Raw genomic sequence first — 22243 nt, 5'->3', positions numbered from 1 at the left:
TGGCTGATCGTTTGGTGTAGGAGGCTAGCTAGCTTTTGGGCTCTCTTGGCTTTCGCCATGCCTCCCTCATTTAGCTTAATCATGTCTAGGTTTTTTTTTTTTTTTTGCAGTATGTGGGCCTCTCACTGTTGTGGCCTCTCCCCTTGCGGAGCACAGGCTCCGGACGTGCAGGCTCAGCAGCCATGGGTCATGGGCCCAGCCGCTCCGCGGCATGTGGGATCTTCCCGGACCGGGGCACGAACCCGTGTCCCCTGCATTGGCAGGCGAACTCTCAACCACTGCGCCACCAGGGAAGCCCATGTCTAGCTTTTGATTTAAAATGAGAGATGTGTGACTCTTCCTTTTACTTGAATGCTTAGTGGCCATTGTAGGGTTACTCATTTACCTAATTCTAATTCTGTTGTGTCTCAGGAATTAGACCTGAAGAGAGGGATGGGGGAACAGTGGAACAGTCAGAACACACACAGCATTTACCAGTTAAGTTTGCCATCTTACATGGGTGTGGTTCATGGCGCCCGAAAGCAATTGTAATAGTAATATCAAAGATCACAGATCACTGCAACAAATATAATAATAATGAAAAAGAGTGAAATATTGCAAGAATTACCATAATGTGACATAGACACGACGTGAGCAGATGCTGTCGGAAAAATGGTGCCAATAGACTTGCTTGATGCAGGGTTACCACAAACCTTCCATTTGTAAAAAGTACAGTATCTGTGAAAGCACAATAAAGCAACACGCAATAAAACGAGATATGCCTGTGTTATGTTTAAAGGGCATTGGATTTAGCCCAATTTTATACTCTGTTCTAGACTCAGCTCTGCATGACTTGTGATATCTGAGCTGTAATTTCTACTTACATGGGACGATGAGTTGAACTGGATGATATCTTAGAGCATTTTCTCTTCCCAGATCCCACAGTTTTGTTCCAGGGTATGAAGTCAGTTTAGTTCACCATGCAGTTCCCCCTCTACGTGTGTGTTGTTGAACGAAGGGGGTGTTTCCACGAGCAGTAGCCTCAGCGCCTTCACAGGGTAGACCTGCCATCATCCTCTGCCGCGGGTGCATGGGAGTCAACATAAAAGGTGGTGGTGCTTTTTTCTGTTTAGCCGTAGTTTTACCTACCCTTTGAGAAGAAGGGAGAATTTGTCAGCAGTATCTTTTGCGAATATTAGGCTAAATTTGGAGGGAAAATGCAAATAAAAAAGCCTTGACCTTGAGACTGTTAGAATCTGTGAAGGAGATGTGATAAATGAAGAGCACAGAACACGGCAGACCATCAGATGTCCGTCAGTAGAGGCTGCGCAGGGCTGGGGTCCCAGGGAAGCGCAGGGACACTCAGGCTCCTGAGAGCCCAGGGGCTCCTGGGGCAACGGGAACCGGATCTGAGACAGATCCAGCAGCCTCCCCCACCCTCCCCGTACCTGCTGTGATGAGGAAGTCGAATGAGACATTCCCCCCAAAGAGGCAGTGTGCCGTCAGAGGCCATGGCCTGGCCGCTGCTTGTCTGAATGAAGTGAGTCTCCCTGTGACGCGTCGAGCTTGTGCTGTGTGGTCTGCACTGTGAGGACAGTGTTGGGTGTAGGGACAGAGACTGCGGGCCCTGCAGACCAGCTGCAGTCCGGCCATTCACAGGAAGTGTTGCTTCTTCATGTCAATAAGGAGTAAACTCACGGACCCAGTGAACACCACCGCGGATTCTCTGGCCAGTGTCTTAGACTCCCAGGGTTCAGGAAGCAGGGTGTGAGCATGTCTCTGCGTTTATTCCCAGCTGTTTTTATCCTTTTTAATGGTGCACTTGATAGCCCACACCCCAGCGGTGTCCTCTACTGTGGCTGTGTCACCCGTGGTTTTGTGGGGGGGTGTTTATTGTCTTTTAAGCAAATGCAGAAATCCCTATTTCTGACTTCATTTTCTCATCACAGCACTTGTCACACTGGCTTCATGTGCTTTGGGAACTTTACTAAAAACAACTGAGTCTCGAAACTAACTCATGTTTATTTTAAAGTTTATGTGTGACATTATACATGCATGTATAAATAAATATATGTATATTTTTGCCTCATGGGAATGAAAATGTGTGTCACAGACTGTGTGTGTGAAGTTTTCTTTGGCGGCCCACAGTTACAGGGCTGTGCAGACGCTGAGCTCTCTTTGTTGCTTGTGTGCTGACTAATCAAAGAGCTGATTTTTTCCCTTTTACATGTTTAGAATTGGAAGATTACTTTTCAAGTAAGCTACAACATAATTCAGTGATTTATAGCTGGATTCTTTGTTCATATTTTAATTTTCAAAGATTGGTGTATGTTATGCTTTTCTTTCTTGGCCACGCCGTGTGGCATGCAGAATCTTAGTTCCCCGACCAGGGATCAAACTTGTGCCCCCTGCACTGAGAGTGCAGAGTCTTAACCACTAGACCTCCAGGGAAGTCCCTATGTTATGCTTTTTGAAGAAAAAGATATAAAATGTATTAAATGAAACAAACTGAAAGCTCCCTTTTTATATATAAGCAAAATGGAGATTTCTTAAAATATTACAGAAAATCAGTAGCTTGCTTTTGAGTAACACACTGGCATTTTATGTGGTTTAAAACTATTTTGTGGGTTCAGTATTGAAATAAATGTTACTTTTGATTACTCTGCATAGTTTTAGCTGAAAAGTGAAGTCTGGCTTGTTTACTCTGTCTTTTTCTTTTAGAATAGGGATTTTAAGGCTAGCTGAGCTACTTTATAATAATTGTACAGTTTTTCAAAATTTTCATTTCTTTTAAAATATGTGAACACTTCCATTCTTCTTTGATGCTACATCTATATTTATAAATATTCTAACTATTTACACATTTTCCACCACTAGTGTAATCCTCAACTATGCAGAATTTGCTTTTACCTTTCTTCGAGGAATCAGATTTAGAGGAGGCAATCATGTTTTCCCTGATGATTGTACATAAATTTTGACTATTCTGTTACCTTCTTATCCACACAGGATTGTCTCTGGAGGCTGAGAAAACAGGCAGAGGGAGGGTAATATGAAGCATGGCTCAACTCCTCTGTAGGCCCTGACCCCTGAGCTGTTGGCCTTTGCGGCCCAGCCCGGTGTGGACTGATGGCTGAAGATGGGAATAGGCTGCCCCGTGGGAATGGCTTGAGTCTTAGGTCTGTGAGAAGGTTCTAGAGCCAGACTCACTGGAGTCTAGATCCTGGCCACTCAGATGTGGCCCAAGGACCAGCAGTATCAGCATCCTCTGGGAGCTGGTTCGAAATGCAGACCTGCAGACCCAGAATCTGCATTTCACCAGGGTCCCCTCGGGTTGCATGACTGCCTTAAACTTCAGGAAGCTCAGGTCCAGATCATTGGTTTCCCAGACGGCTGAGTATCAGAATCACCTTTGGAGCTGGTTAAAAACTACAGAATCCTATTCCCAGCCCCCTGAGAGATTGATTCAGTAGGTCTGGGGTGACCCACCCAGATGTGGAACTGCTGGTCTGAAATGGATCACTCCTGGCTGGTGAGGACCCTTTGAGAGAAAGGGTGAATCACCTTCTGAGTGTGCGTTGGGAGGGACCCACATCTAGCCTGCTGTGAGCTTCCCTTTCTCTGGGCCTCCATCCCTGAGTGGACGTGTCACGCCTGAAGAGCCCTGGAGGCCTGCAGGCCACTGGACCAGCGTGCCAGCCACCATGTGCAGCTCACCTGATGGGAACACAGATTTACAGGCACTCCAGCTACCCAGACTCCATCCCCTTCTCTTCCAGTTCCTATGGAAACAGATTGCAGGGAAACTGGGCACAGTGCTATCTTTACTCTGTTTTGGGGATCTGAGGTCTGTTTGTTACCATGGGAACCAGAAGGGAAAGGGATGATAGTGGAATAGCTAGACTGCTTTTCAGTCTCAACAGCAGCCTCGTCCTCACACACAACCCTCTTCTGCCCAAGTGGACCTCTGGGCTCAGGGCCTATGTGGTTGAGTGTGGCTGGGACTCACCCGGGGACGGTGGGTCAGGGAGGGGAAAGACAGGGCTCATAGAACACCCTTGAAGGTGCCAGTCGCTTCATTTTCTCCCAGGCCACCATTTCTAGGTGTTGGTTTAAGTTACTGAAGTGTCACCCTTAGCTATTATTTCTTGTATGGTTCTGTTGAACTTAACAACATGTTTTTATTCAGAGGAAGTGAAGAGATGAGTCATTTCAATAGTGGTGATTTCTCTGATGTGTGGAATCCCTACGGTTGGTGGATGAGCTGTGAATATTGCCTGGCTCGTGTGTTGGGGTGGAGATGAGGGCCTCGTGGGGTGAACAGCAGGGCCAAGTCAGATGGAAGTCTTGACCTGTGGTAAGGAAAAAGAAGCGTACCTGATGGCGACCTATTTAAATAATTGTTTGAAGATGAGAATGTTAAATTTCAGTCTAGCACGCCCTAGATTTTAACTCTGAGTGGTCGTCCATGGAGTGGCATTCAGTGGACCCCACCGCTTACAGCCCAGTCGACTGACCACACCATCTACACGGCTCCCAAGGGTCTGACATCCAGGGCAGTGTTGCCCCTGCCCTTCTTCCCTGCTCCCCGTTCCTCCCTTTGCTGTGTTTTGAGGGCCTGTTGGGTGTTCTGAGGCTGTGTCCATGCTGTCGTGTATTTTCTCAGCACCACTGCCTTACAGCTACATTAATGTCCCACTTGACAGATGAGGAGACTGAGGCTCAGAGAGGCTGTGTAGCCTGCCCGGGTAGGGTGGCAGGCTGCTCAGCAGAATGGTCATTCTGAGCCCCGTCTGTTTGACCCCAAAGCTGCGCTTGCTCCTCTGAGCACAGCACCTCTGTGGAGTGAGCGGCTGTGTCAGAGTTTGACCCCGACCCTCATTCTCTCTCTATCGTGGCCTCTGACCCCAGCCCAAATAAACAGGCAGCTCCTTGCTCTTTGACATTAGTCTTGTGTATTTACTTACGGTTATTTTCCTATTTCAAATGTATTTATCAATGGATTCAGTTTTTCAGTCAAAACAGGCAAAATTTAGTTTTGATGATTGCATGTTTCCTGTAGGGACATTAGGGGGAACACTGGCTTAGAGAGAGCGTTTGGGTTAAAAGCAGTAATAGCTTGCCCTTCTCTGAGGAGCATGATCACATCCTCCTCCTCGCTGTTAGAGGGCACAGTGGGGGCCAGGGGACGGGAGGTGCTGCTGTGATTGTGGTGAGGCCTCCTCTTGCCCCCCCCCCCCACCTCCACTCCACCACTGCCGGAGGCTCCTGAGGGCCCACTGCAGAGCAGGAGGGAATGGGTCACTTCCTACTCGTTGGCTCCAGAGGGGAAGGGAATAAATAAGGGCTGGCTTTAGAGGGAAAGGAAGAACTGAAAGAAGATGCTCTTTTCAATGGGGAGAAAGTTGCCGGTCATGCTGACGGGGCCGCAGAGTACTTAGTCCTGCAACACCATCAGACACTGCCCAAGTGTGGGGAGTGATGAGAACAGGAGCAGTGATGTCAGGCTCCAAACTTGGTGCTTAAAATTTCCTCCTGCAAGGGCTTCCCTGGTGGCGCAGTGGTTGAGAGTCCGCCTGCCGATGCAGGGGACACGGGTTCGTGCCCCGGTCCGGGAAGATCCCACATGCCGCGGAGCGGCTGGGCCCGTGGGCCATGGCCGCTGAGCCTGTGCGTCCGGAGCCTGTGCTCCGCAACGGGAGAGGCTGCAACAATGAGAGGCCCGCGTACCGCAAGAAAAAAAAAAAAAAAATTTCCTCCTGCTGCCTGGAGCCCTGTGGTTTTCTTGGGTGGTTTCATAGGAACTCTCTTGTCCAGATCTGATGGTGGACACGTTAAACAGACAGCTTCACTCGGTGTCAGGAACACTGACATGGGCTTGGTGCACTGTTCAGGGTGGGGTGGTTTCTGTAGCGGTGGTACGTGCTCTGAAGCCGTGGAAACTCAGCGGACTGCAAACACACAGGCCCAGGTGCTGCGGGACACCGTGTCAGGAGGGCCAGTCCTGTGTTACAGGAGGTACGTCTCCGCCACTGGGGACGCTTGGTGGGACACATGGTACCTGCGGTGGTGCCCCCTTCATGAATAATACCTGTTTGCTTCTGCTGTGACGAGCACACACGTGGGCCTTTGTTACCAAGGCAGTGGAAACTGGTCTGATGAGCCCTGTCTGCTTGGCTGGAGGCCTCCAGACACACGGGGTTGGGTTGTGTAGTCCCATTACTCAAATACCACTCAAGCTCTCCCCTGAATTCTCTGCCCCTTCAGCAGCTGCTCTTCAGGACAGGTGCACTGTCATGGCCCTGCCCCATCCAGCCTTCCAGGAGGCCGGGAAACTCTCTCAGTGTTTCCCTAACGGCTGTGGAGTTGGGCACCGCTCGTCTGTGGCTTAGTGTGCTGGGGCCTTTCCCAGAGTGGGAGCTCGCTCTTGTGCTCCACTGCCACTCAGAGCCCCTGTGTCACACTCTCGGGCCAGCTGCTGCAGTGACATCAGCTCCAGGGGCCAACCTCAGACTGTACCATTTTGTGTTGTATCCTTGGACGTCTGCTGAAATGTGTCCTTGGGCTTCTGTGATCAGACTGAGTTGTTCCACCAGTGCTGACTGGGCTAAATGAGTTCTGCTTCCAGAATTTGGCGTGGCTCCCGTGGTGGCTTTCTGGGTTGAATTCCACATCGTCTTGGGAGGCTGGTCCAGAGATGATCTTCGAGTTCTCTGTGAACCTGTGGTCTGTCTGGGGCAGTCACAGGGTCTTCCTCCTCCTCGGATGGTGGACACGTGGCGTGTGCTGCTGCTTCTGCTTCCCTTAAACGAGAGAGGCAGCGGGGTGGTTGAGTGGAAGGCAGTGCAGGTCCTGAGAGGGTGCAGGTGGGTCCATGTCCATGAGCTCTCTGCCCACCTCCTCTCTGCAGAGCTAAGCGGGCTCCTCCTCGGTTTCGTTGTCTCTCTGCCAGGGCACCGGTCACTAAGCAGCCCTGTGTGTGTGACCTACAGTGCACCTGTGTTAAATTGGCCTCTGGTTGGAGCCTCGTGGGCCCGGGTGTGGGCAAGTGCCTATCAGGGCTCACAGCACGCATCTCCCTTCTCCCATGTCTGTCCCAGACCATGTGGACCTTTCTTTGGAAACATCTAAGAAGAATATTATTGGAGTGTTCAGTCCACTACCACCCACCTCAAACAGGTTATTGAATTGTAATATAATGTGGAAAGTTTTCTTTTTCCTAGAGAAATATATTTTTCAGAAAATGAATATGAGCATACAAGGCAAAGCTACTTGATGAACGTTTAGGTATCCACTGTGTGATTAGAAAGCAGATGTGGAGCTGGTCTGGGGCTTCGTGCACAAGGGACACTTAGGAAACGTTTGCTAACGCGAGCACCTGGCATTGTGCAGATGGTTCGTTTCTGTAGGAGCACCGGCTGTTTCATTGTTGGTCATTATATTAGCTTTTCAGGTGCCAGTGGCCCTGTTCCAACACTTCCTGTCATGCAGAGGGCACTTGGTGAGATGTCCTCTCTGCAGAATTTCATTCTTGAGGCCTTGGGAAAGCTTCAGAAATATACGTAAAAGGACTTAAAAAGTCAGCACTTTACAAAGGTACAAACCAAACAGGGCGAAGGACAGAAGAAAGGCAGATTGGACCCTGCATGGTTATTTTCTAGTAAGGAGATGTAAAACCTGGGTCAACTTTATTTATTACCATCTATTGCTGTTTTTAAAATTTGATATTTCAATATGTAAACATTTAGAAAAATTGAATATCGAGACTCTTTTTCCTTTTAAAGACGAGTTTCTTTTTTGTCATTTGTTTAACTGAATAATAATAACAAAAGGTTATTCTACCACATTTCATACCAAATACCTCACCTACACATTTTCTTTACTTTTGTATCCTTTCCCTTTTCTTTCTTTTATTAACTTTAGCTGACGTAGGGTGTTTGTGAGCTTTGTGAGCTTAGATTTTTATCTGTCAAGAACTTAAAAAATATCAAGACAAATCATGTGAGGAAATATGAGGTCGAACGCTCTGTCGTGTCCGGCTGGGTGAGCTGGAGCTGGAGGAGGGAGGGTGGGCCATGCTCTCCAACCCTGCATCAGGCATCTGCCCAGGTGCACTATTCTTTAACATTGATTGGAGACCAGTGTTTTGTACATGGCCCCTCATTAAATGCACAATAATTCTATGAGTGTCATTGTTGCTTCCACTCTACAGATGAGGAAGTTGAGGCTCAGGGTTAAGTAACTGCCAGAGTTGCATGTGGCCTAGAATGAGGTGCACCCAAGGCGGTCTGCCTCAGAGTCTGGCCTTTTGTCCTCTGGCCTGTTTGCATGGAAAGCTCTCCTTCCAGTGTGTTTTAAGTGGTGGAGGGTTGGCCTTGCCTGTGCTCCAGACGCCCAGCCTGACCCTCCCACAAGGAGCACCCTGCCGGTGTGTATGCCCTGTGGCCAGCAGCCTCCTTGGGTCACAGGCCCTTGGTGCTTCGTGCAGCTGAGGCAGGGCAGAGAGAGTAGAGTGACAAGGGGGTGACCGAGCTGAAGCTCAGATGTGATTCAGTGCAGTATAACCAGCATTTATTGGATACCTGCTGTATGCTCGTCCCCATGGACAGTGCTGTGGATGCAAAGATTAGCAAGAAAAGGTTTCCGTTAGAAATACCTCCATAGACAGAGATAGGAGAGTGCAGGCACCTCAAATAGTGCCGTGCTAGAGTAGTGACCCCACGAGCAGCTGAATGAGAAGATGCAGCTTGTGTGGTATTCTTTAGGCCAGAGAGCAGGGAGGAGGTCACGGGCAAGGCACTGGGGTGCAGGCGCTGGCCCAGCAGCCCTGATGGGTGACGGGGGTGCCAGGAACATGTGCAGGGAGGGTGGAACTGTGGGCCCATGTTCCCTTCTGCTCTCAGCCCCCTTTCCTTGCTGTTCATACTCGTTACCCCTGCAGGCCCCCCTTTTCTTGGCCTGCCATGCCCATTGTAAGCTGGTTTTATCTGAAGAAAATTGGGGTGGAGGAGAGTGCTAAGTGCTAAGCAGAGCCGGCCTGTGTCCCTCACACCAGGCTGGGAGGAGTGACCTCTGCTCAGCTGGCATCCACTGTCGAGGTGACTGTGACGTGCTCAGACTAGGTCAGGGGACCTCTGGTCAGTGCACGTCCGCCCAAGGACTCTGACTCTGCCCCTGCCCCAAGGCCCTGGCCCTTCTATGCCTTCTCTTTGGGGTGTGTTGGTGTCATGGGCATGGCCCGATCTGGGCCTGGGAAAGTAGGGATCGTTTCAGGATCCCCTGAGCCCCACAGGCAGGGGGTCCATGTGTGCCCTGTGCCCCTTTCTCAGCTTCTTCCTTTGACCAGTTTGCGTCTACAGGAGAGCCTGGAGCTTGGGCCCAGACTGACACCTGGTTCTGGTCCAGCTTTGCCCTCATCCTACAGTGTATTCCCTCTCCTCCCTGGGCCACCGTCTCCTCCTCCATGAAATGAACGGCGACCCCATGGCCTCCCCCCGCCCATAGGTAGTGTGAGGAGGTAGTGGTACCTGTACTGATTATTAGGGGCAGTTTTCCTACTTAATTATCTGGGGGAAATGTTCTCCAGCTTGGTTTGAGTAGAGCTCAGACTGTAGATTCTTCAGGTTTTATCAAGTGTCAGATTTTCGAGGTGACATTTTAAAGGATGGTCTAATAGAATTGCTACCTTCCCTGTTTGCATCTTGTGTGCATATTTGAAGAGGGTTTTAGATTTTGTACTTGCTTCCTGAAGTGGTGACCTGAGTACCTGGAGCCCATTGAGCTGCCCAGGGCTCGATGGCTTTGAGGTTGTGTTATAAAAGCTGCAATTGTCATACACCCCAAATCACAGAAATTAAGAGCAGTGAGAAGGATCTGTACTGCTGTGCAGATGGCCCTTTGTCTGAGTTGTTCTCAGACTTGGTTTCTGTGCAGATTTTCTGTGCTGGTTCACAGTGTCCTTTTCATGCACATCTGTCCTGTCTCCCTTGACTGGAGACATGAGCACTGGGGCCTGCTCAGATCAGAAGGGACCTCGAGCTCTCACCCCTCATGGTGCATGAGGATGTGGTAGCCTGCCTGAGCCTGGCCCAGGGCAGGGCAGAGCCAGTGGCTGCCATGAGGAATACCTAGACTGACCGGCACTTCCCAGGTCTGCGTGTCTATCCACAGGGCGGAGGGCTCCAAGCTCGGGCAGAAGCAGACCCTCAGGTTTCTTGTCCCACTTTTCCTCACCTCTGTCTCGCTCAGAATCCATTGCCACTTTGACCTTAGGTGAACAAGCCAGTAGTTGAGTTTTTTCCAGTAAGCAGTGTGGCACACTCTCAGCCTATTTCTGTTTTCTGAGTTTTGCCACAGTGTCATGGTTTGTCGGGGTTGGGACCATCCCTTCACCTCTCCATGCTCCTTCCGAGGGTGGAGCAGCGCCTGTCCTCAGACAGGTGGGACCTCTGCGGCCTGGAGCCTGCGGCTGCTCGGTCTGGCCATCACCCAGGTGGCTGTCACCTAGGTAACCAACGTACCAGCGAGGCAGTCTGTCCATGGTGTGAGGAAATCAGAAATGAAACTGCGGTATTGATTCTTTTTTTTTTGCGGTACGCGGGCCTCTCACTGTTGTGGCCTCTCCCGTTGCGGAGCACAGGCTCCGGACGCGCAGGCTCAGCAGCCATGGCTCACGGGCCCAGCCGCTCCGCAGCATGTGGGATCTTCCCGGACCGGGACACGAACTCGTGTCCCCTGCATCGGCAGGCGGACTCTCAACCACTGCGCCACCAGGGAAGCCTGCGGTATTGATTCTTTATGCACTACACTTATACTAGTGTTACTAGATTTTGAGAAAAGGTTGTTTGACTTCTCTGTTGAGTTGACCTCTGTGCCCAGCGTGTGACCCTATGTTTCCTGAATCGCAAGTCTTTCCACACTGAACTTTCATGATAGGTGTCATCTGTGGAATGCAGTTCTTTTCACTCCCCAGTGATTCTAGAGAAGCTGTGTGTCGTATGAGTTTTTGTGAACAAGTGGTAAAGCAAACGTATTCCTATACAACTTATTTGGTTAGGTTTCGTGGGCGTTCATGTTTTTAAGAACGTCCCTTGTTGTGGGGGTGTTTTTCCCTTTTGTGTGCTCTATTTCCTTAGTAACTGTTGCTCCATTATGGGAGGGACTTAACGACATGTTTCAAGTGCAATATTGAATTAATTTATTTCCTGGTTAGTCCTGCCCATCTTCCCAGTGTAAGTAGAACATGTGTGTGTGCGTGTGTATGTGTCCATATGTCCATGACAGGATGGTGGTAGTGTGCTTGCTGTAGAGGGGCTCTTGAATGGGTTCAGGGTTACTCTGTGACCTTGCATCCTGGGTAAGTTGCCTCTTTCTCTCTTTATTTTTCCTCTTTTCCCCCCTAGATTTTCCTGATTTGAGCATTACCAGCGTTAAGGCACTTCGGTTTAGGAAACTACCTGAGATTCAGAAGTAGCATGGGAATAACAGTGGCTGGAGGGGCAAAAGACCAGGTGTTAGTCCCAATTCCTGAGCGCTAGTTTGGGGCTAAGTCATGTAACCTCTGTGGGGCTAGAGTTTTCTCTGTGGCTTGAGAGGATTTAGAGCAGTGACCTCCATGGGCCTGTGCTGGGTACTTTGCTGTGAAGTGTGAGTGCAGGGGAGTCACTGCTCGTTATCCTTGTCTCACCTTGACTAGTGGGGTGGTAGCAAAAGCCTTGCCAGTTCAGAGGCTCAGAGCCAGAGGTGTGAACAGCCTCTCAGCCCAGGGATGGCATCCATCAGCATGGCTCGGGGCAGCGGGTTGGTTTGCAGGGTCTGCCGAGCCTCTCTGTGTGCCTCGTCCAAACACCAGCAGCCTTGGTCCACCCATCCATCGTTCAGTAGACTCGTCCTACTGACGTCCACTGGGCACCAGGCAACGCCTTAGGTGCTCAAGGGAAACGTCCCCGTGGGGCTTACAGCTCAGCGGAGAGATGGTGCTGAGCGATCAGCACCCCTGCATGCAGCCACAGCTGCGGCCAGGGCCAGCGAGCCAGGTTACCGGGCTCTGCATTTAGTCCCAGGGGTGGGTGAGGTGCCACCTCTGAGACTAGAAGGTAAGCAGGGCCCTCGAGGGTGGGAGGCAGGCAGGACAGAGATGTGTTCAGCTTCCGCGCCTTTTTCCTGACTCTTGGTTGGCTGCCGAGCTGTGAAAGCCGACATGTGGTACCTCTGCCAACTCTAGGTCCCAATTACCCACCTGTTCTCCAGCCTGCTGGATCATCTGTACTTTCCTCCTGAGCATGGCTGCCTGGCCCCGTTCCCTTTGGTCAGTCCCTCACTGAACAAAACAGACTCTAGGTTCTGGGGACCCACTCCTCTTTTTTGTGTGTTTCTAGAAAGGGTATCTTATCTGTGTTGTTAGTGGTGAGAAAAAAACATTTTATGGCAGTTACAGGTTCACTTTCACTTGAAAATTGCATATTAAGGAGACTCCAAATGTATGTAGGAATATGCACGTCATCAGTTAATGAAGATAATTAAAATAAATTTTGGCCCTTCAGCCTGTGTTGGGAACCACACATGTCATGCTCTAAACATCCAGGCCAGGACCATGCCCAAGACCTCAGGGGGAGCTGTTACACACCTGTCGTCTTCCCTCTCTTTTAGAAGTAAAGTTAAGTATTGGTGAGTGTGACAGAGACAGTAAGAGAAAAAAAAGAAGAGTTTGTTGTTTCTTCTATTTCTATCCACATCAGCCTCAATCTTTCCCATAGACTTTTGAAATGTATAGCCTGGTTTTTTAAAAAATTGTGGGAGCATGCCTTTTGCAATGAAACAAGATAATTAAGCAAAACCCCTCAATAAAACAACAAAAACATCACCACACTTTAGTTTGTCTTTGAGTTCAGGAAAAGAGAACAAATACAGTCTAGTATTTCTGTGCATTGAAAGCATCATAGAAAGAGTAAAGAGAATCAAGGTTTTAGGGCAGGTGGGCTTTTATTTTTAACTGGCAATTCCATTCCCTAAAGTAGATAACTACAGTGCACATGGTCCTTTACTCCGGATGTTGGTGTAGGACTTTGGGACATTGATAACTGTACTGGTCGTTTGATACAGAATGTTTAAATTCAGAGAACAAACATTTTCTCACATTTTCAAGCACTTCAGAACCACCGTTTACATAAATGATTTTTAATTAAATTTTTTACCTATTCATTAAACTTGAGGACTCCTACTGGGCTGCACTTTATTAACTGAGATTGTTACTGCAAGTACATGAAGGCAATGCAGTTGAATTTCTTTCTTAATGTAATTAAGGTGCTTCCTTAATCCAGTAGGGCTTCCTTCCAATTAGTCTGTATTAGTGATGTTTTACTTTATTACCTTATGTTTACAGCAAGAGGGCTTTAACAGAGGGTTCCTTTCTGTTATGTGCTGTTTTCTTAAATTTTTTTCTTTTCTCTAGTTTGATGGTGAAAAAGAGGAATAAAGTTACATTTTTAAAAAATTAGCTATAAATTGTTTAGGGTGAAGTGATAATAATGGAAAAGGTTCCTTTTCTCTAATACCAGAGATTCATATTTGGGATTCTATTTTAAAAGTCTGGTCCTATGTAGAGAATGGACTTGAGGACACAGGGAGGGGGAAGGGTAAGCTGGGACAAAGTGAGAGAGTGGCATGGACATATATACACTACCAAATGTAAAATAGATAGATAGTGGAAAGCAGCTGCATAGCACAGGGAGATCAGCTCGGTGCTTTGTGTCCACCTAGAGGGGTGGGATAGGGAGGGTGGGAAGGATACGCAAGAGTGAGGAGATATGGTGATGTATGTATATGTATAGCTGATTCACTTTGTTATACAGCAGAAACTAACACACCATTGTAAAGCAATTATACTCCAATAAAGATGTTAAAAATAAATAAATAAATAAAAATAAAATAAAAAAAAAACAAAAGCCTGGTCCTTGGGCTGGTGCAGTGGTTAAGAATCCATCTGCCAATGCAGGGGACATGGGTTCGATCCCTGGTGCGGGAAGATCCCACATGCCACGGAGCAACTGAGCCTGTGCGCCACAACAACTGAGCCTGTGCTCTAGATCCCACAAGCCACAACTACTGAACCCACGTGCCACAACTACTGAACCCACGTGCCACAACTACTGAAGCCCATGTGCCTAGAGCCCATGCTCCACAACAAGAGAAGCCACTGCAATGAGAAGCCCGTGCACCACAATGAAGAGTAGCCCCCACTTGCTGCAGCTAGAGAAAGCCCGCGCACAGCAATGAAGACCCAACGCAGCCAAAAAAAAAAAAAAGTCTGGTCCTTTGGACTTCTAACATTCTTGTAGTTAATGTTGCTAGTATAACAACATTAAAATATATGATAAGTATTTGTAAAATGCTTTTATTATTATGGGATATGTAATATATATGGAACAGTTTATATTGATAGATTAAATTTGCTTTTCCTTCCTATTCTTTTAAAAAAATTATCACTGACCTTTTCTTCCCACTTAAGAGTCACTTTTTAAAATATATTTATTTATTTATTTATTTGGCTGCACCGGGTCTTAGTTGGGGCATGCAAGATCTTTAGTTGCAGCATGTGGGATCTAGTTCCCTGACCAGGGATCGAACCCGGGCCCCCTGCATTGGGAGCCCGGAGTCTTAGCCACTGGACCACCAGGGAAGTCCCAAGAGTCACTTTGTGAAACAGCTCAACCCAAGTCCTTTCTGGCATGCTGACAGCAGTGGGCATGAACCTCAGATCCCACTTGTAAGACCTCAGAAAACTGCTTAGGAAATGGATTTCTCCTTCAGGTGTCTGTGGCCTAGGGTAGCCTGGGGAGGACATTTGAATGCGTGTGACCTTTGTAACTGTTCCTAGAACGGCTCGGAGCAGCTGGCCCCATCTTGTTTTGGGTGCAGGAGTCCCCCCGGCCCCCCACCCCTTCTCGGGCAGCAGGAGAAGTGCTACACGTGCCCCACTTCCCACACAGTGTGGTCATGGGCACGGCTCTGGGGGCTTCTTCTTTTTCTTTTTTGGCTTCTGTGGGTCTACTGAGTTTCATGTTCTACTGGTCATCAGGAAAATGATCTCTTTCTTTTCAATTTCAGCAAGGGGAGAGGTGAAGCATAGAGAGCTGCAGATCAGACCCTCCTGAACCCCCCGGAGCAAGTGAGACCCCTGGAGAATGCTGGCTTCCAGGCAGCTGAAGGGGTCCTTCCTCTGAGGTGGGTAGGCCGGTGTCCGTGGGACAGCTTCCTCGCTCCTGGGCCCACCATGGCCTCCACTCTCTGGCTGGACGGCTGATGTGACCGGTGCCCCAAGCGTGCACACTGCTGGACTGGGTGCCGTCCCAGCTACCACCTGCTCTCAGAGGCTGGGAGCAGGGCAGGTTGGTGTCCGATGCTACCAGAAACCAGACAGGCAGAGCGATGGCCTCCTGCAAGCTGAGATGGAGGTGACCTGAGGCCTCCTGGATGTTCCTGGTGACGGGACAGCTGACAAGTTGGAACACAGGCCTGCCGGGGAGCAGTATGCAGGAAGCTGGCTTTCAGGCCACAAATGCTTTCACAGGTGAGAATCCGCCACACTTAACTGAAAACTTTATTTCATCTCTTAGTCGATAGGTAATAAGATACCAAACAACTCTATGAAATGAATATATGTCTACATTTAGGAACTGAAGCCCACACAACGTCAAGGGGCTCAGGCTGCCGTGGTGACTGATTTTGGCAAAACTGTGGCATGTTCTCCTTTTCTGTAGAGAGGAATTTGAAAGAGCATCAGACATTTTACGATTCTGCTTTGTTGAGTTGTAGGGCGCACATAGTATCTGGAGAGCCGCCGTTCCTTGAAGAAAATCCATCACTTGCAGAGCGGTGTGTTGGGGTGTCTTTCTGTCCAGAGCTGGGAAGACTTGGAGGGAATAGTTATGGCTGATGAGTAACCTTTCCCTCCGCGTCGTTAGTTTTCTTCCTGAGACTCGCTCGTGTGCAGACGGTAGTGGGGTGGCGACTCTGAGCACTGACCTTCTCCTGTAAAGGACTCGTGGAGAAGCCCCGTGTCACTCTTCCACATGGATGTTCTCCCCCCAGGTCTGATTTGCTCCCTTCACAGGGAACCACTCAGTCTGGCTGGTGCCCAGAGCCAGGGCCTGAGCCACGGAGCTTTTGAATTTGGATCCTGGTTCTTTGTCTGATTCACGTAACATCCCAGGAAGCCACTAATGCTTCTGGGCCTCTGCCTCCTTATTTATAGAATGTGGGCCATGAAGTTGAAGGACCTCGTGGAATCCAGGGAAAACAATTTTATGTAAAAAGAGTTTTGTTTTTTTTTTTAAAGGAAGGATGATAGGAAAATTACAAGAAGTGCCTGTATTCTCTGGCTCTGTGAGTCCTAAAAGTTGGCAGGTTTTCCAGTCGTGTGTAGCGGGCAGCTCGGGTTGCTGGGGAGAGTGTGTGGGGCTCTTCCTCCCTCCGGCTGGAGCTCTGCTCCTGATAGTCACGTGTTGTTCCTGCTCCCCTGGCTGGTTTGACAGTGAATGTGGTCACGTGCAGCTCTCACAGGAGAATGAGGGCTGGAGGAGCCGGGCATGTGTAACAGGGGACCCCCCTCCTGGGGGCCAGTTGGGGAAGGTCCCCCAGAGTGGTCAGGGCCCAGGAAGACGAGTGAGATGGCTGTTTCAGAAGAGTACGTGGAGCCCAGCTCTCTAGGCCCTCCTTAGCTGGCCAGCCCAACCGGAAACCCCTCCTCTGGTCCTCCCTAGGGGTCGTGTCTCAGCTGTCCATCCCAGGAGCTGCAGCCCTGGGACGCAGCTGCCGAGAGAGTTGCCTGTGAGGCCATGGAAGGCAGCTCGTAAAGCAGCTCCAAGAGGAAGAGGGAAGAAGAGAAGGAAGAGAGGGTGGGACAGAAAGACCTGAGGAGGGGCACGCAGCTCACAGTCCAAAATGTAGACGAGCCTGTCCCCACACTCCTCAGCTGTGTCACTGCCCCCACAGGGGTGAAGAGCGTGCCCCGCCTAGCTCCCGAGGCTCCCAGCTCACTGCCGGTTTCTCCTAGGTGGTCAGCTCTTCTGCCCCCTGGGAGGGGAAGGCCCCAGCCCGTCGGGGGGCCTTGGGATAGTAGGCACTAAAGAATGGAAAGCAAGAATGGTTCAGCCTGGAGAAATGGGGGTAGTTAGGACAGTGCCTGCCCCGTTAGTTCAGGCCCAGGTAAGTGGTTGCAGTTGTGACTGTTCCTGCCCCAGTTGTGGGCCATGCACACTGCCCTCTGTCAGCTCCCCACACACTTGCCCTGAGCCACCCTCTTGGAGCTCCTCCCCAGCTCTTATTTTCTTATCTGCTTTTAACTCATAGTTTTCCCAAGAACTCTGTTTCTTTACAAATTTGGCCTTGTCCCAGCTGTGTCAGCCCACCTGAATAATAATCATACTACTGGCAATAGTGAAACGATAACTGTGGCCGACCTAATGTTCTAGCTGTGTTGCCCCGCCCTTCTTCACCGCAGCTCTGAGGCCGGTGTTGGTGTGCTGGTGTCACTGCACAGGGGGCACACTCAGAGTAGCCAGGAGTTAGATTGAGCCGGTGGCCTTTCCAAACCTCCTAGTGGTATGTGCGACCCTGGCTGCACACGGGGGCCACCTGGGGAGCCTTACCACTGACTGGGTCTCATTCTCAGAGATGGGAAGCTAACTGGTCTCTGCTCACTTAGTCCTGCTACGTTAGGGCTGCATCCTAACAAGAGCTCAGGTGCTTGGGGCACAGGAAAGTCTGGGAAGCACCGGGAGCATCGTGGGGCAGGTGTCAGAGTTGAGGGGCAGGTTCCAGAGTCAGTTCTTGATAAAAGAAACCGACTTGTCCTTATTCCTTCAACAGGAATGATTGAATTAACTAATCGGCCCACCCTTCAGAAAGCTGTCGAGTGCAGACTGTTATTTATCAGAGCTGGGTACACTGGGGCAGTGGTTTTAGCTTCCCAGTATCTCTAGGAAGTAACAAGTGATAAAAGGAAGGAGACCTAAGTGATGGCCTTCTCTCGGGGTGGGTCCCTGGGGACTCAGCTTACAGATTTGTTCTCTGTCTGCTCTTCATCATTCTTTGTCCGCATAGTTGGTAACAGTTACTTACAGTGGCGTAGGATGAAGGGGCTGAACCTGCATCCCTGCCCCGTGGGCGGGTTGAGCTGTGGTCTCAGATGGAGGTGAGCAGGGGGCTTCCCCTCCCCACTTGATTTACTGTTCTTATGTTTTTTGACTTTAGTCTTTCTTATCCCAGGGCAACTGAAAACTATCATCTTAGCTTCTGGAATTGAAGATGCTAATGAAAAAAGCCTTGCCTTACGTATCTTAAATGATAAAGGGGTTAAGGCATTTTTCCTTGGCTTAAATCTTGTTTTTGCTAGACAAAAGTCACTATACAGTTAACCATACCTCCACTGAAAAAAATTTATCAGTTTGTATTTTATGTTCTGATTCTCTTGGAAGTGGGGGTGGGAGGGGCTCCAGATTTCTTAGGATGTAAGGAAGGGCTTAGCAGCTGCAGTCTGGCTGGGAGGGAGGCTGGGAGGCCTGTGCGAAGCTGTGTTTGCATGGCAAGTCCATGCTTGTTTGGAGCGTGTGAAATTACCTTGAAGGTGGTAGAAGCTGGGAAGTCCCCTCCCCCATGCACTGCTGGCTGCCTGCCCGCCCACGTGGTTAGAAGTCCCCTCTATGTCTTGCTTCCTGTGTGCATGCAGGTGTACCCACATGGATACGTACTGTAAAGTCAGCTTTCTAATTATGATTTTCTTTGGCTAATCCTTGCATATAGGAATTTATACATTGTTTTAAATTTTCTCAGCACATGTAATTTAGAAATTATTTTAATCACTTAGATACTATTCTTTTTAACAAACTCAAGTTTTTCCTTTTACAAGTAATGCCTGCTCATTGTAAGAAAATTTTGAAAGCAAAAAAAAGTTGAATGAAGACAAATACTTGGCCACACACAGTCCTGCCGTATGAAGCTTTCCCACTGTTAACATTCTGGCTTGTGTCCTTTCAGTCTTTCCTGTGCGTTTCTTCTTACAGAACTGTGTTCATAATATATATTCAATTTTATAATCTCAATCCCTTTTAACTTTACATTATGAGCATTTTCATTATAAGTTTGATTTTAAATTGTTGCATAATATTCTTTTATGTAAGTGTACTTGAGTTTCAAAATTGTGCTCTTATTGTTGGATATTGCAGTTTTGGACAGCTTTTATCCTTATAAATAATGCTTTGGTGAACACCTTTGTGCAAAAAGCTCTTCTGTATATTGGGCTATTTCCTTTGGATAAACTCCCAGAAAAAGAATTATTGGGTCAAAGATGTGAACTTTATTAAGGTGTGTGATTGAATTTCTGAAGGGATTGGTTGGTCCCAGCTTCTGAGGCTGGCTGAGCTCAGTCCCCAGGTGCCCGTCCACGGCGGCTGCAGCCTGTCCTGAGAGTCACACATGTTGGTGACTCTGTAGCATGCCCCCCCCAGGAGGGTCTCCTGAGTATGGCAAGGCCCAACGACAGTGCTGCTATTTCAGGCAGGTGAGAAGGCAGGTGACCTGGGGTCTCTGCTTTGGTTCCTCCCACTGAGCTTTGGTTCACGCAGGCAGTGATGTAAGTGGATAGACTCATGTGACATCAAACCTGCAGCGCCTCTGGGCAGAGAGAAATGGAAATCCTTCCAGCGGGGTACAGCCAGCCCTCTGCTGAAGCGTCCCAGCCGTGGGAGATTTCCTCTGAGGTTCACTGTACTCTGGTGAGTGGAAAGCATCCTGCCTGGGTTGTCACCTAAAGCTGATGCGGGTTTGAGACCCTGCTCCTCCCTGCCCCCAGGGCTGCCCTTAGATGCTCAGTTAACCTTCTGAGGCTCTGAATCTTTCCATTCAATGCAGAAAGACATTCAACCTTGGATAACTGGGTAGATGAACCAAATTTCTGCAGAGTTTACAAGTCTTTCTTGTGAAAAGGATAACCAGACCTAGTTGTTAAATAAATTAAGGTTATTTTACTCATAAAGGAGAAAGATGAGAGTGGATATAAGTCTTCAGGCATCTGAAAGAGAGCCATTCTAGGATGCTGCTGACCAGGTTTTCTTAGCCTAATGAGCAGAATGCAAGAAGCACTTGAACTGAGCTGCTGGGATGCCTGTCCGCACCCCCACACAGTGGGATTTTTCTCACACCAGCAGGAGCGCGGGACCCTGCTGGTGGCCTGAACAGGTCTGTACTGTTCCAGGCGTGGAGCAGCCCTGAGGGATCCTGACCACCCGCTTCCCATCACCCTGACCTTCAGCTCATTACTCAGCCCTTCAAGGCTGCCGGGTTGGTTATTAGCCCATGCTTTCCAAAGCTGCCTGGAGGATGCTAGTTTTAGGAGATAGAGAGCTGTTTTTCAATAAAAGGGGTTGATGGATTGATGGCCAAATTCTAGAAGAAAAATTGGTTTCTTTACTGCATAACTTTTTTCAGTTCTTTATTAGGAAAGAGACTACAGTATGAAAGTATGAAGGTTCCAAATGGGCAGCCAGTGGGCAATATTTCCCAAGTGACAAGACCTTGAAGGCTTTTTAGAAAGAAAACCATGGAGGGACAGCCCCCCACAGCATGTGCTTCTCTTTGTGTCTGTAGTTCAGGCGACCCTGTCCTGCTGGTGCTGGGCCGTAGGGGGGCTGCTTTTACCCAGGCCCGTTCAGGGAGCTCTTGCCAGACGTGTGTAGGTGCTGCCAGTAGGACCCAGGCAGCTTTACTGTCTCCATTCTCCCCTGTCTGAGTTCCACCTGTATTCTTGAAAGTGCAGCTTTAATTATACCTGCTCTTGCCCCCAAAATTTCTGTGGCTTCTTCTTGCTCCCTAAAGAGTCTAGACTCCTCAGCCCGTAGTTCAAGGCCCCCTGGTGATGTCTTTCTTCGTTCTCTTGCTGTGACTGAAGTTCTGGACAAAGTGGACCCCTTGTCCATCCGCAGATGGTTTCTGCATTTTGAAATACCTTGATACTGTTAGTGATGCTTTCTCATCCCCGTAATGAAATCGGAGGGAAGGGGGCAGGGCACAACCTCTAAAAGAATGACATAGCCCTTGAGGGTGTGACATAAACTGGTTAGAACCAATTAGGTCCAAGATGGCGTAAGATTCAACTTGTAGTGGACCTTGAACTCACTGTAATACATCAGCTGCACGACACACCCACCAGTGCCATGACAGTTCTGAGGCCAACCAGAAAAGGCCAAAAAGTGGGTGGTGGCCCAATTCCTAGAAATTCCCGTCCCTTCCCCGAAATAGTTGGAAGAATCCTCCCACTCGTTAGCCTATGAAATAACCCAGCCTGTAAAAACTAACCACCCCTTGGGCTTCCCTGGTGGCGCAGTGGTTGAGAGTCCGCCTGCCAATGCAGGGGATATGGGTTCGTGCCCTGGTCCGGGAGGATCCCAAATGCCGCAGAGCAGCTGGGCCCGTGAGCCATGGCCGCTGGGCCTGTGCATCCGGAGCCTGTGCTCCGCAACGGGAGAGGCCACAACAGTGAGAGACCCACGTACCGAAAAAAAAAAAAACCCCAAAAACCCTCCAAAACCCAAAACTAACCACCCCATGTTTTGGGATTTCTCGCATTCTGAGATGGCCTACACTCTGTCTGTGGGATATGTTTCTCCCAGGGCTGCTCTCACTTTCTAAGATGACCCCATACCCTAGGGCTGCTCTCACCTTTTGAGACAGACCACCTGTCTGTGGAAAGTGTTTCTCTCTAAATAAATCCACTTCTTACCTATCACCTTGCCTCTTGCTGAATTCTTTCTGTGATGAGACATAAAAGAACCTGAGTTTCATTAAGTCCTGAGACCAGGTGTATGATCTCAATTAAAAGACAGTGGGTTCAAGTCCCAATCTGGGTTGTGCAGTTTCACTTAGACTCTGTCCTTCTGCCATCTTCCTCTCTGTCTCCAAGGTCTGTCTCAGGTCCATGGAATCTTTTGTGATGTGCATGGGAGAAGCCCAGGTGATCTTCTTCATTGTGGTTTAATAGATGTAAAAAGATAGATGACAATGGCATTCTGTAAAATCTCACATGCTCTGGCTTGAAGGAAGTGAGTTTACTGAGAGATGTCAGAGCACACTGGTGCGTGCCTGGTCTTAGGTCACCCCGTATAGGCTGGCATCTGGTCCTCGGTTACAAACCTGCCCCTTCCTTAATAACGTCGTTTCTTTGTGTAAATAATTTACCGTCCCAAACGCAGCCCTGCTGTCTTCCCTGTAAATC

At 49.0% G+C, this 22243-nt stretch overlaps 1 protein-coding gene across 1 annotated transcript in view; it reads left to right on the top strand.

The window, feature by feature from the left end:
• The window catches only part of LDLRAD4 (low density lipoprotein receptor class A domain containing 4), a 304508-nt gene that overhangs the window by 133048 nt on the left and 149217 nt on the right, over positions 1–22243 (top strand). Inside the window, 1 exon segment of the mRNA XM_022551388.3 lies at positions 15082–15544. Coding sequence (XP_022407096.1) covers positions 15448–15544 — 97 coding nt within the window. The 5' untranslated portion in view covers positions 15082–15447.

Source organism: Delphinapterus leucas, chromosome 14 (genome assembly GCF_059928025.1).
Source record: "Delphinapterus leucas isolate spDelLeu-1000000601 "Yukka" chromosome 14, BTC_Dleu_Yukka2, whole genome shotgun sequence".
NCBI classification, from domain to species: domain Eukaryota; kingdom Metazoa; phylum Chordata; class Mammalia; order Artiodactyla; family Monodontidae; genus Delphinapterus; species Delphinapterus leucas.
This window is presented reverse-complemented; position numbering and strand designations above follow the sequence as displayed.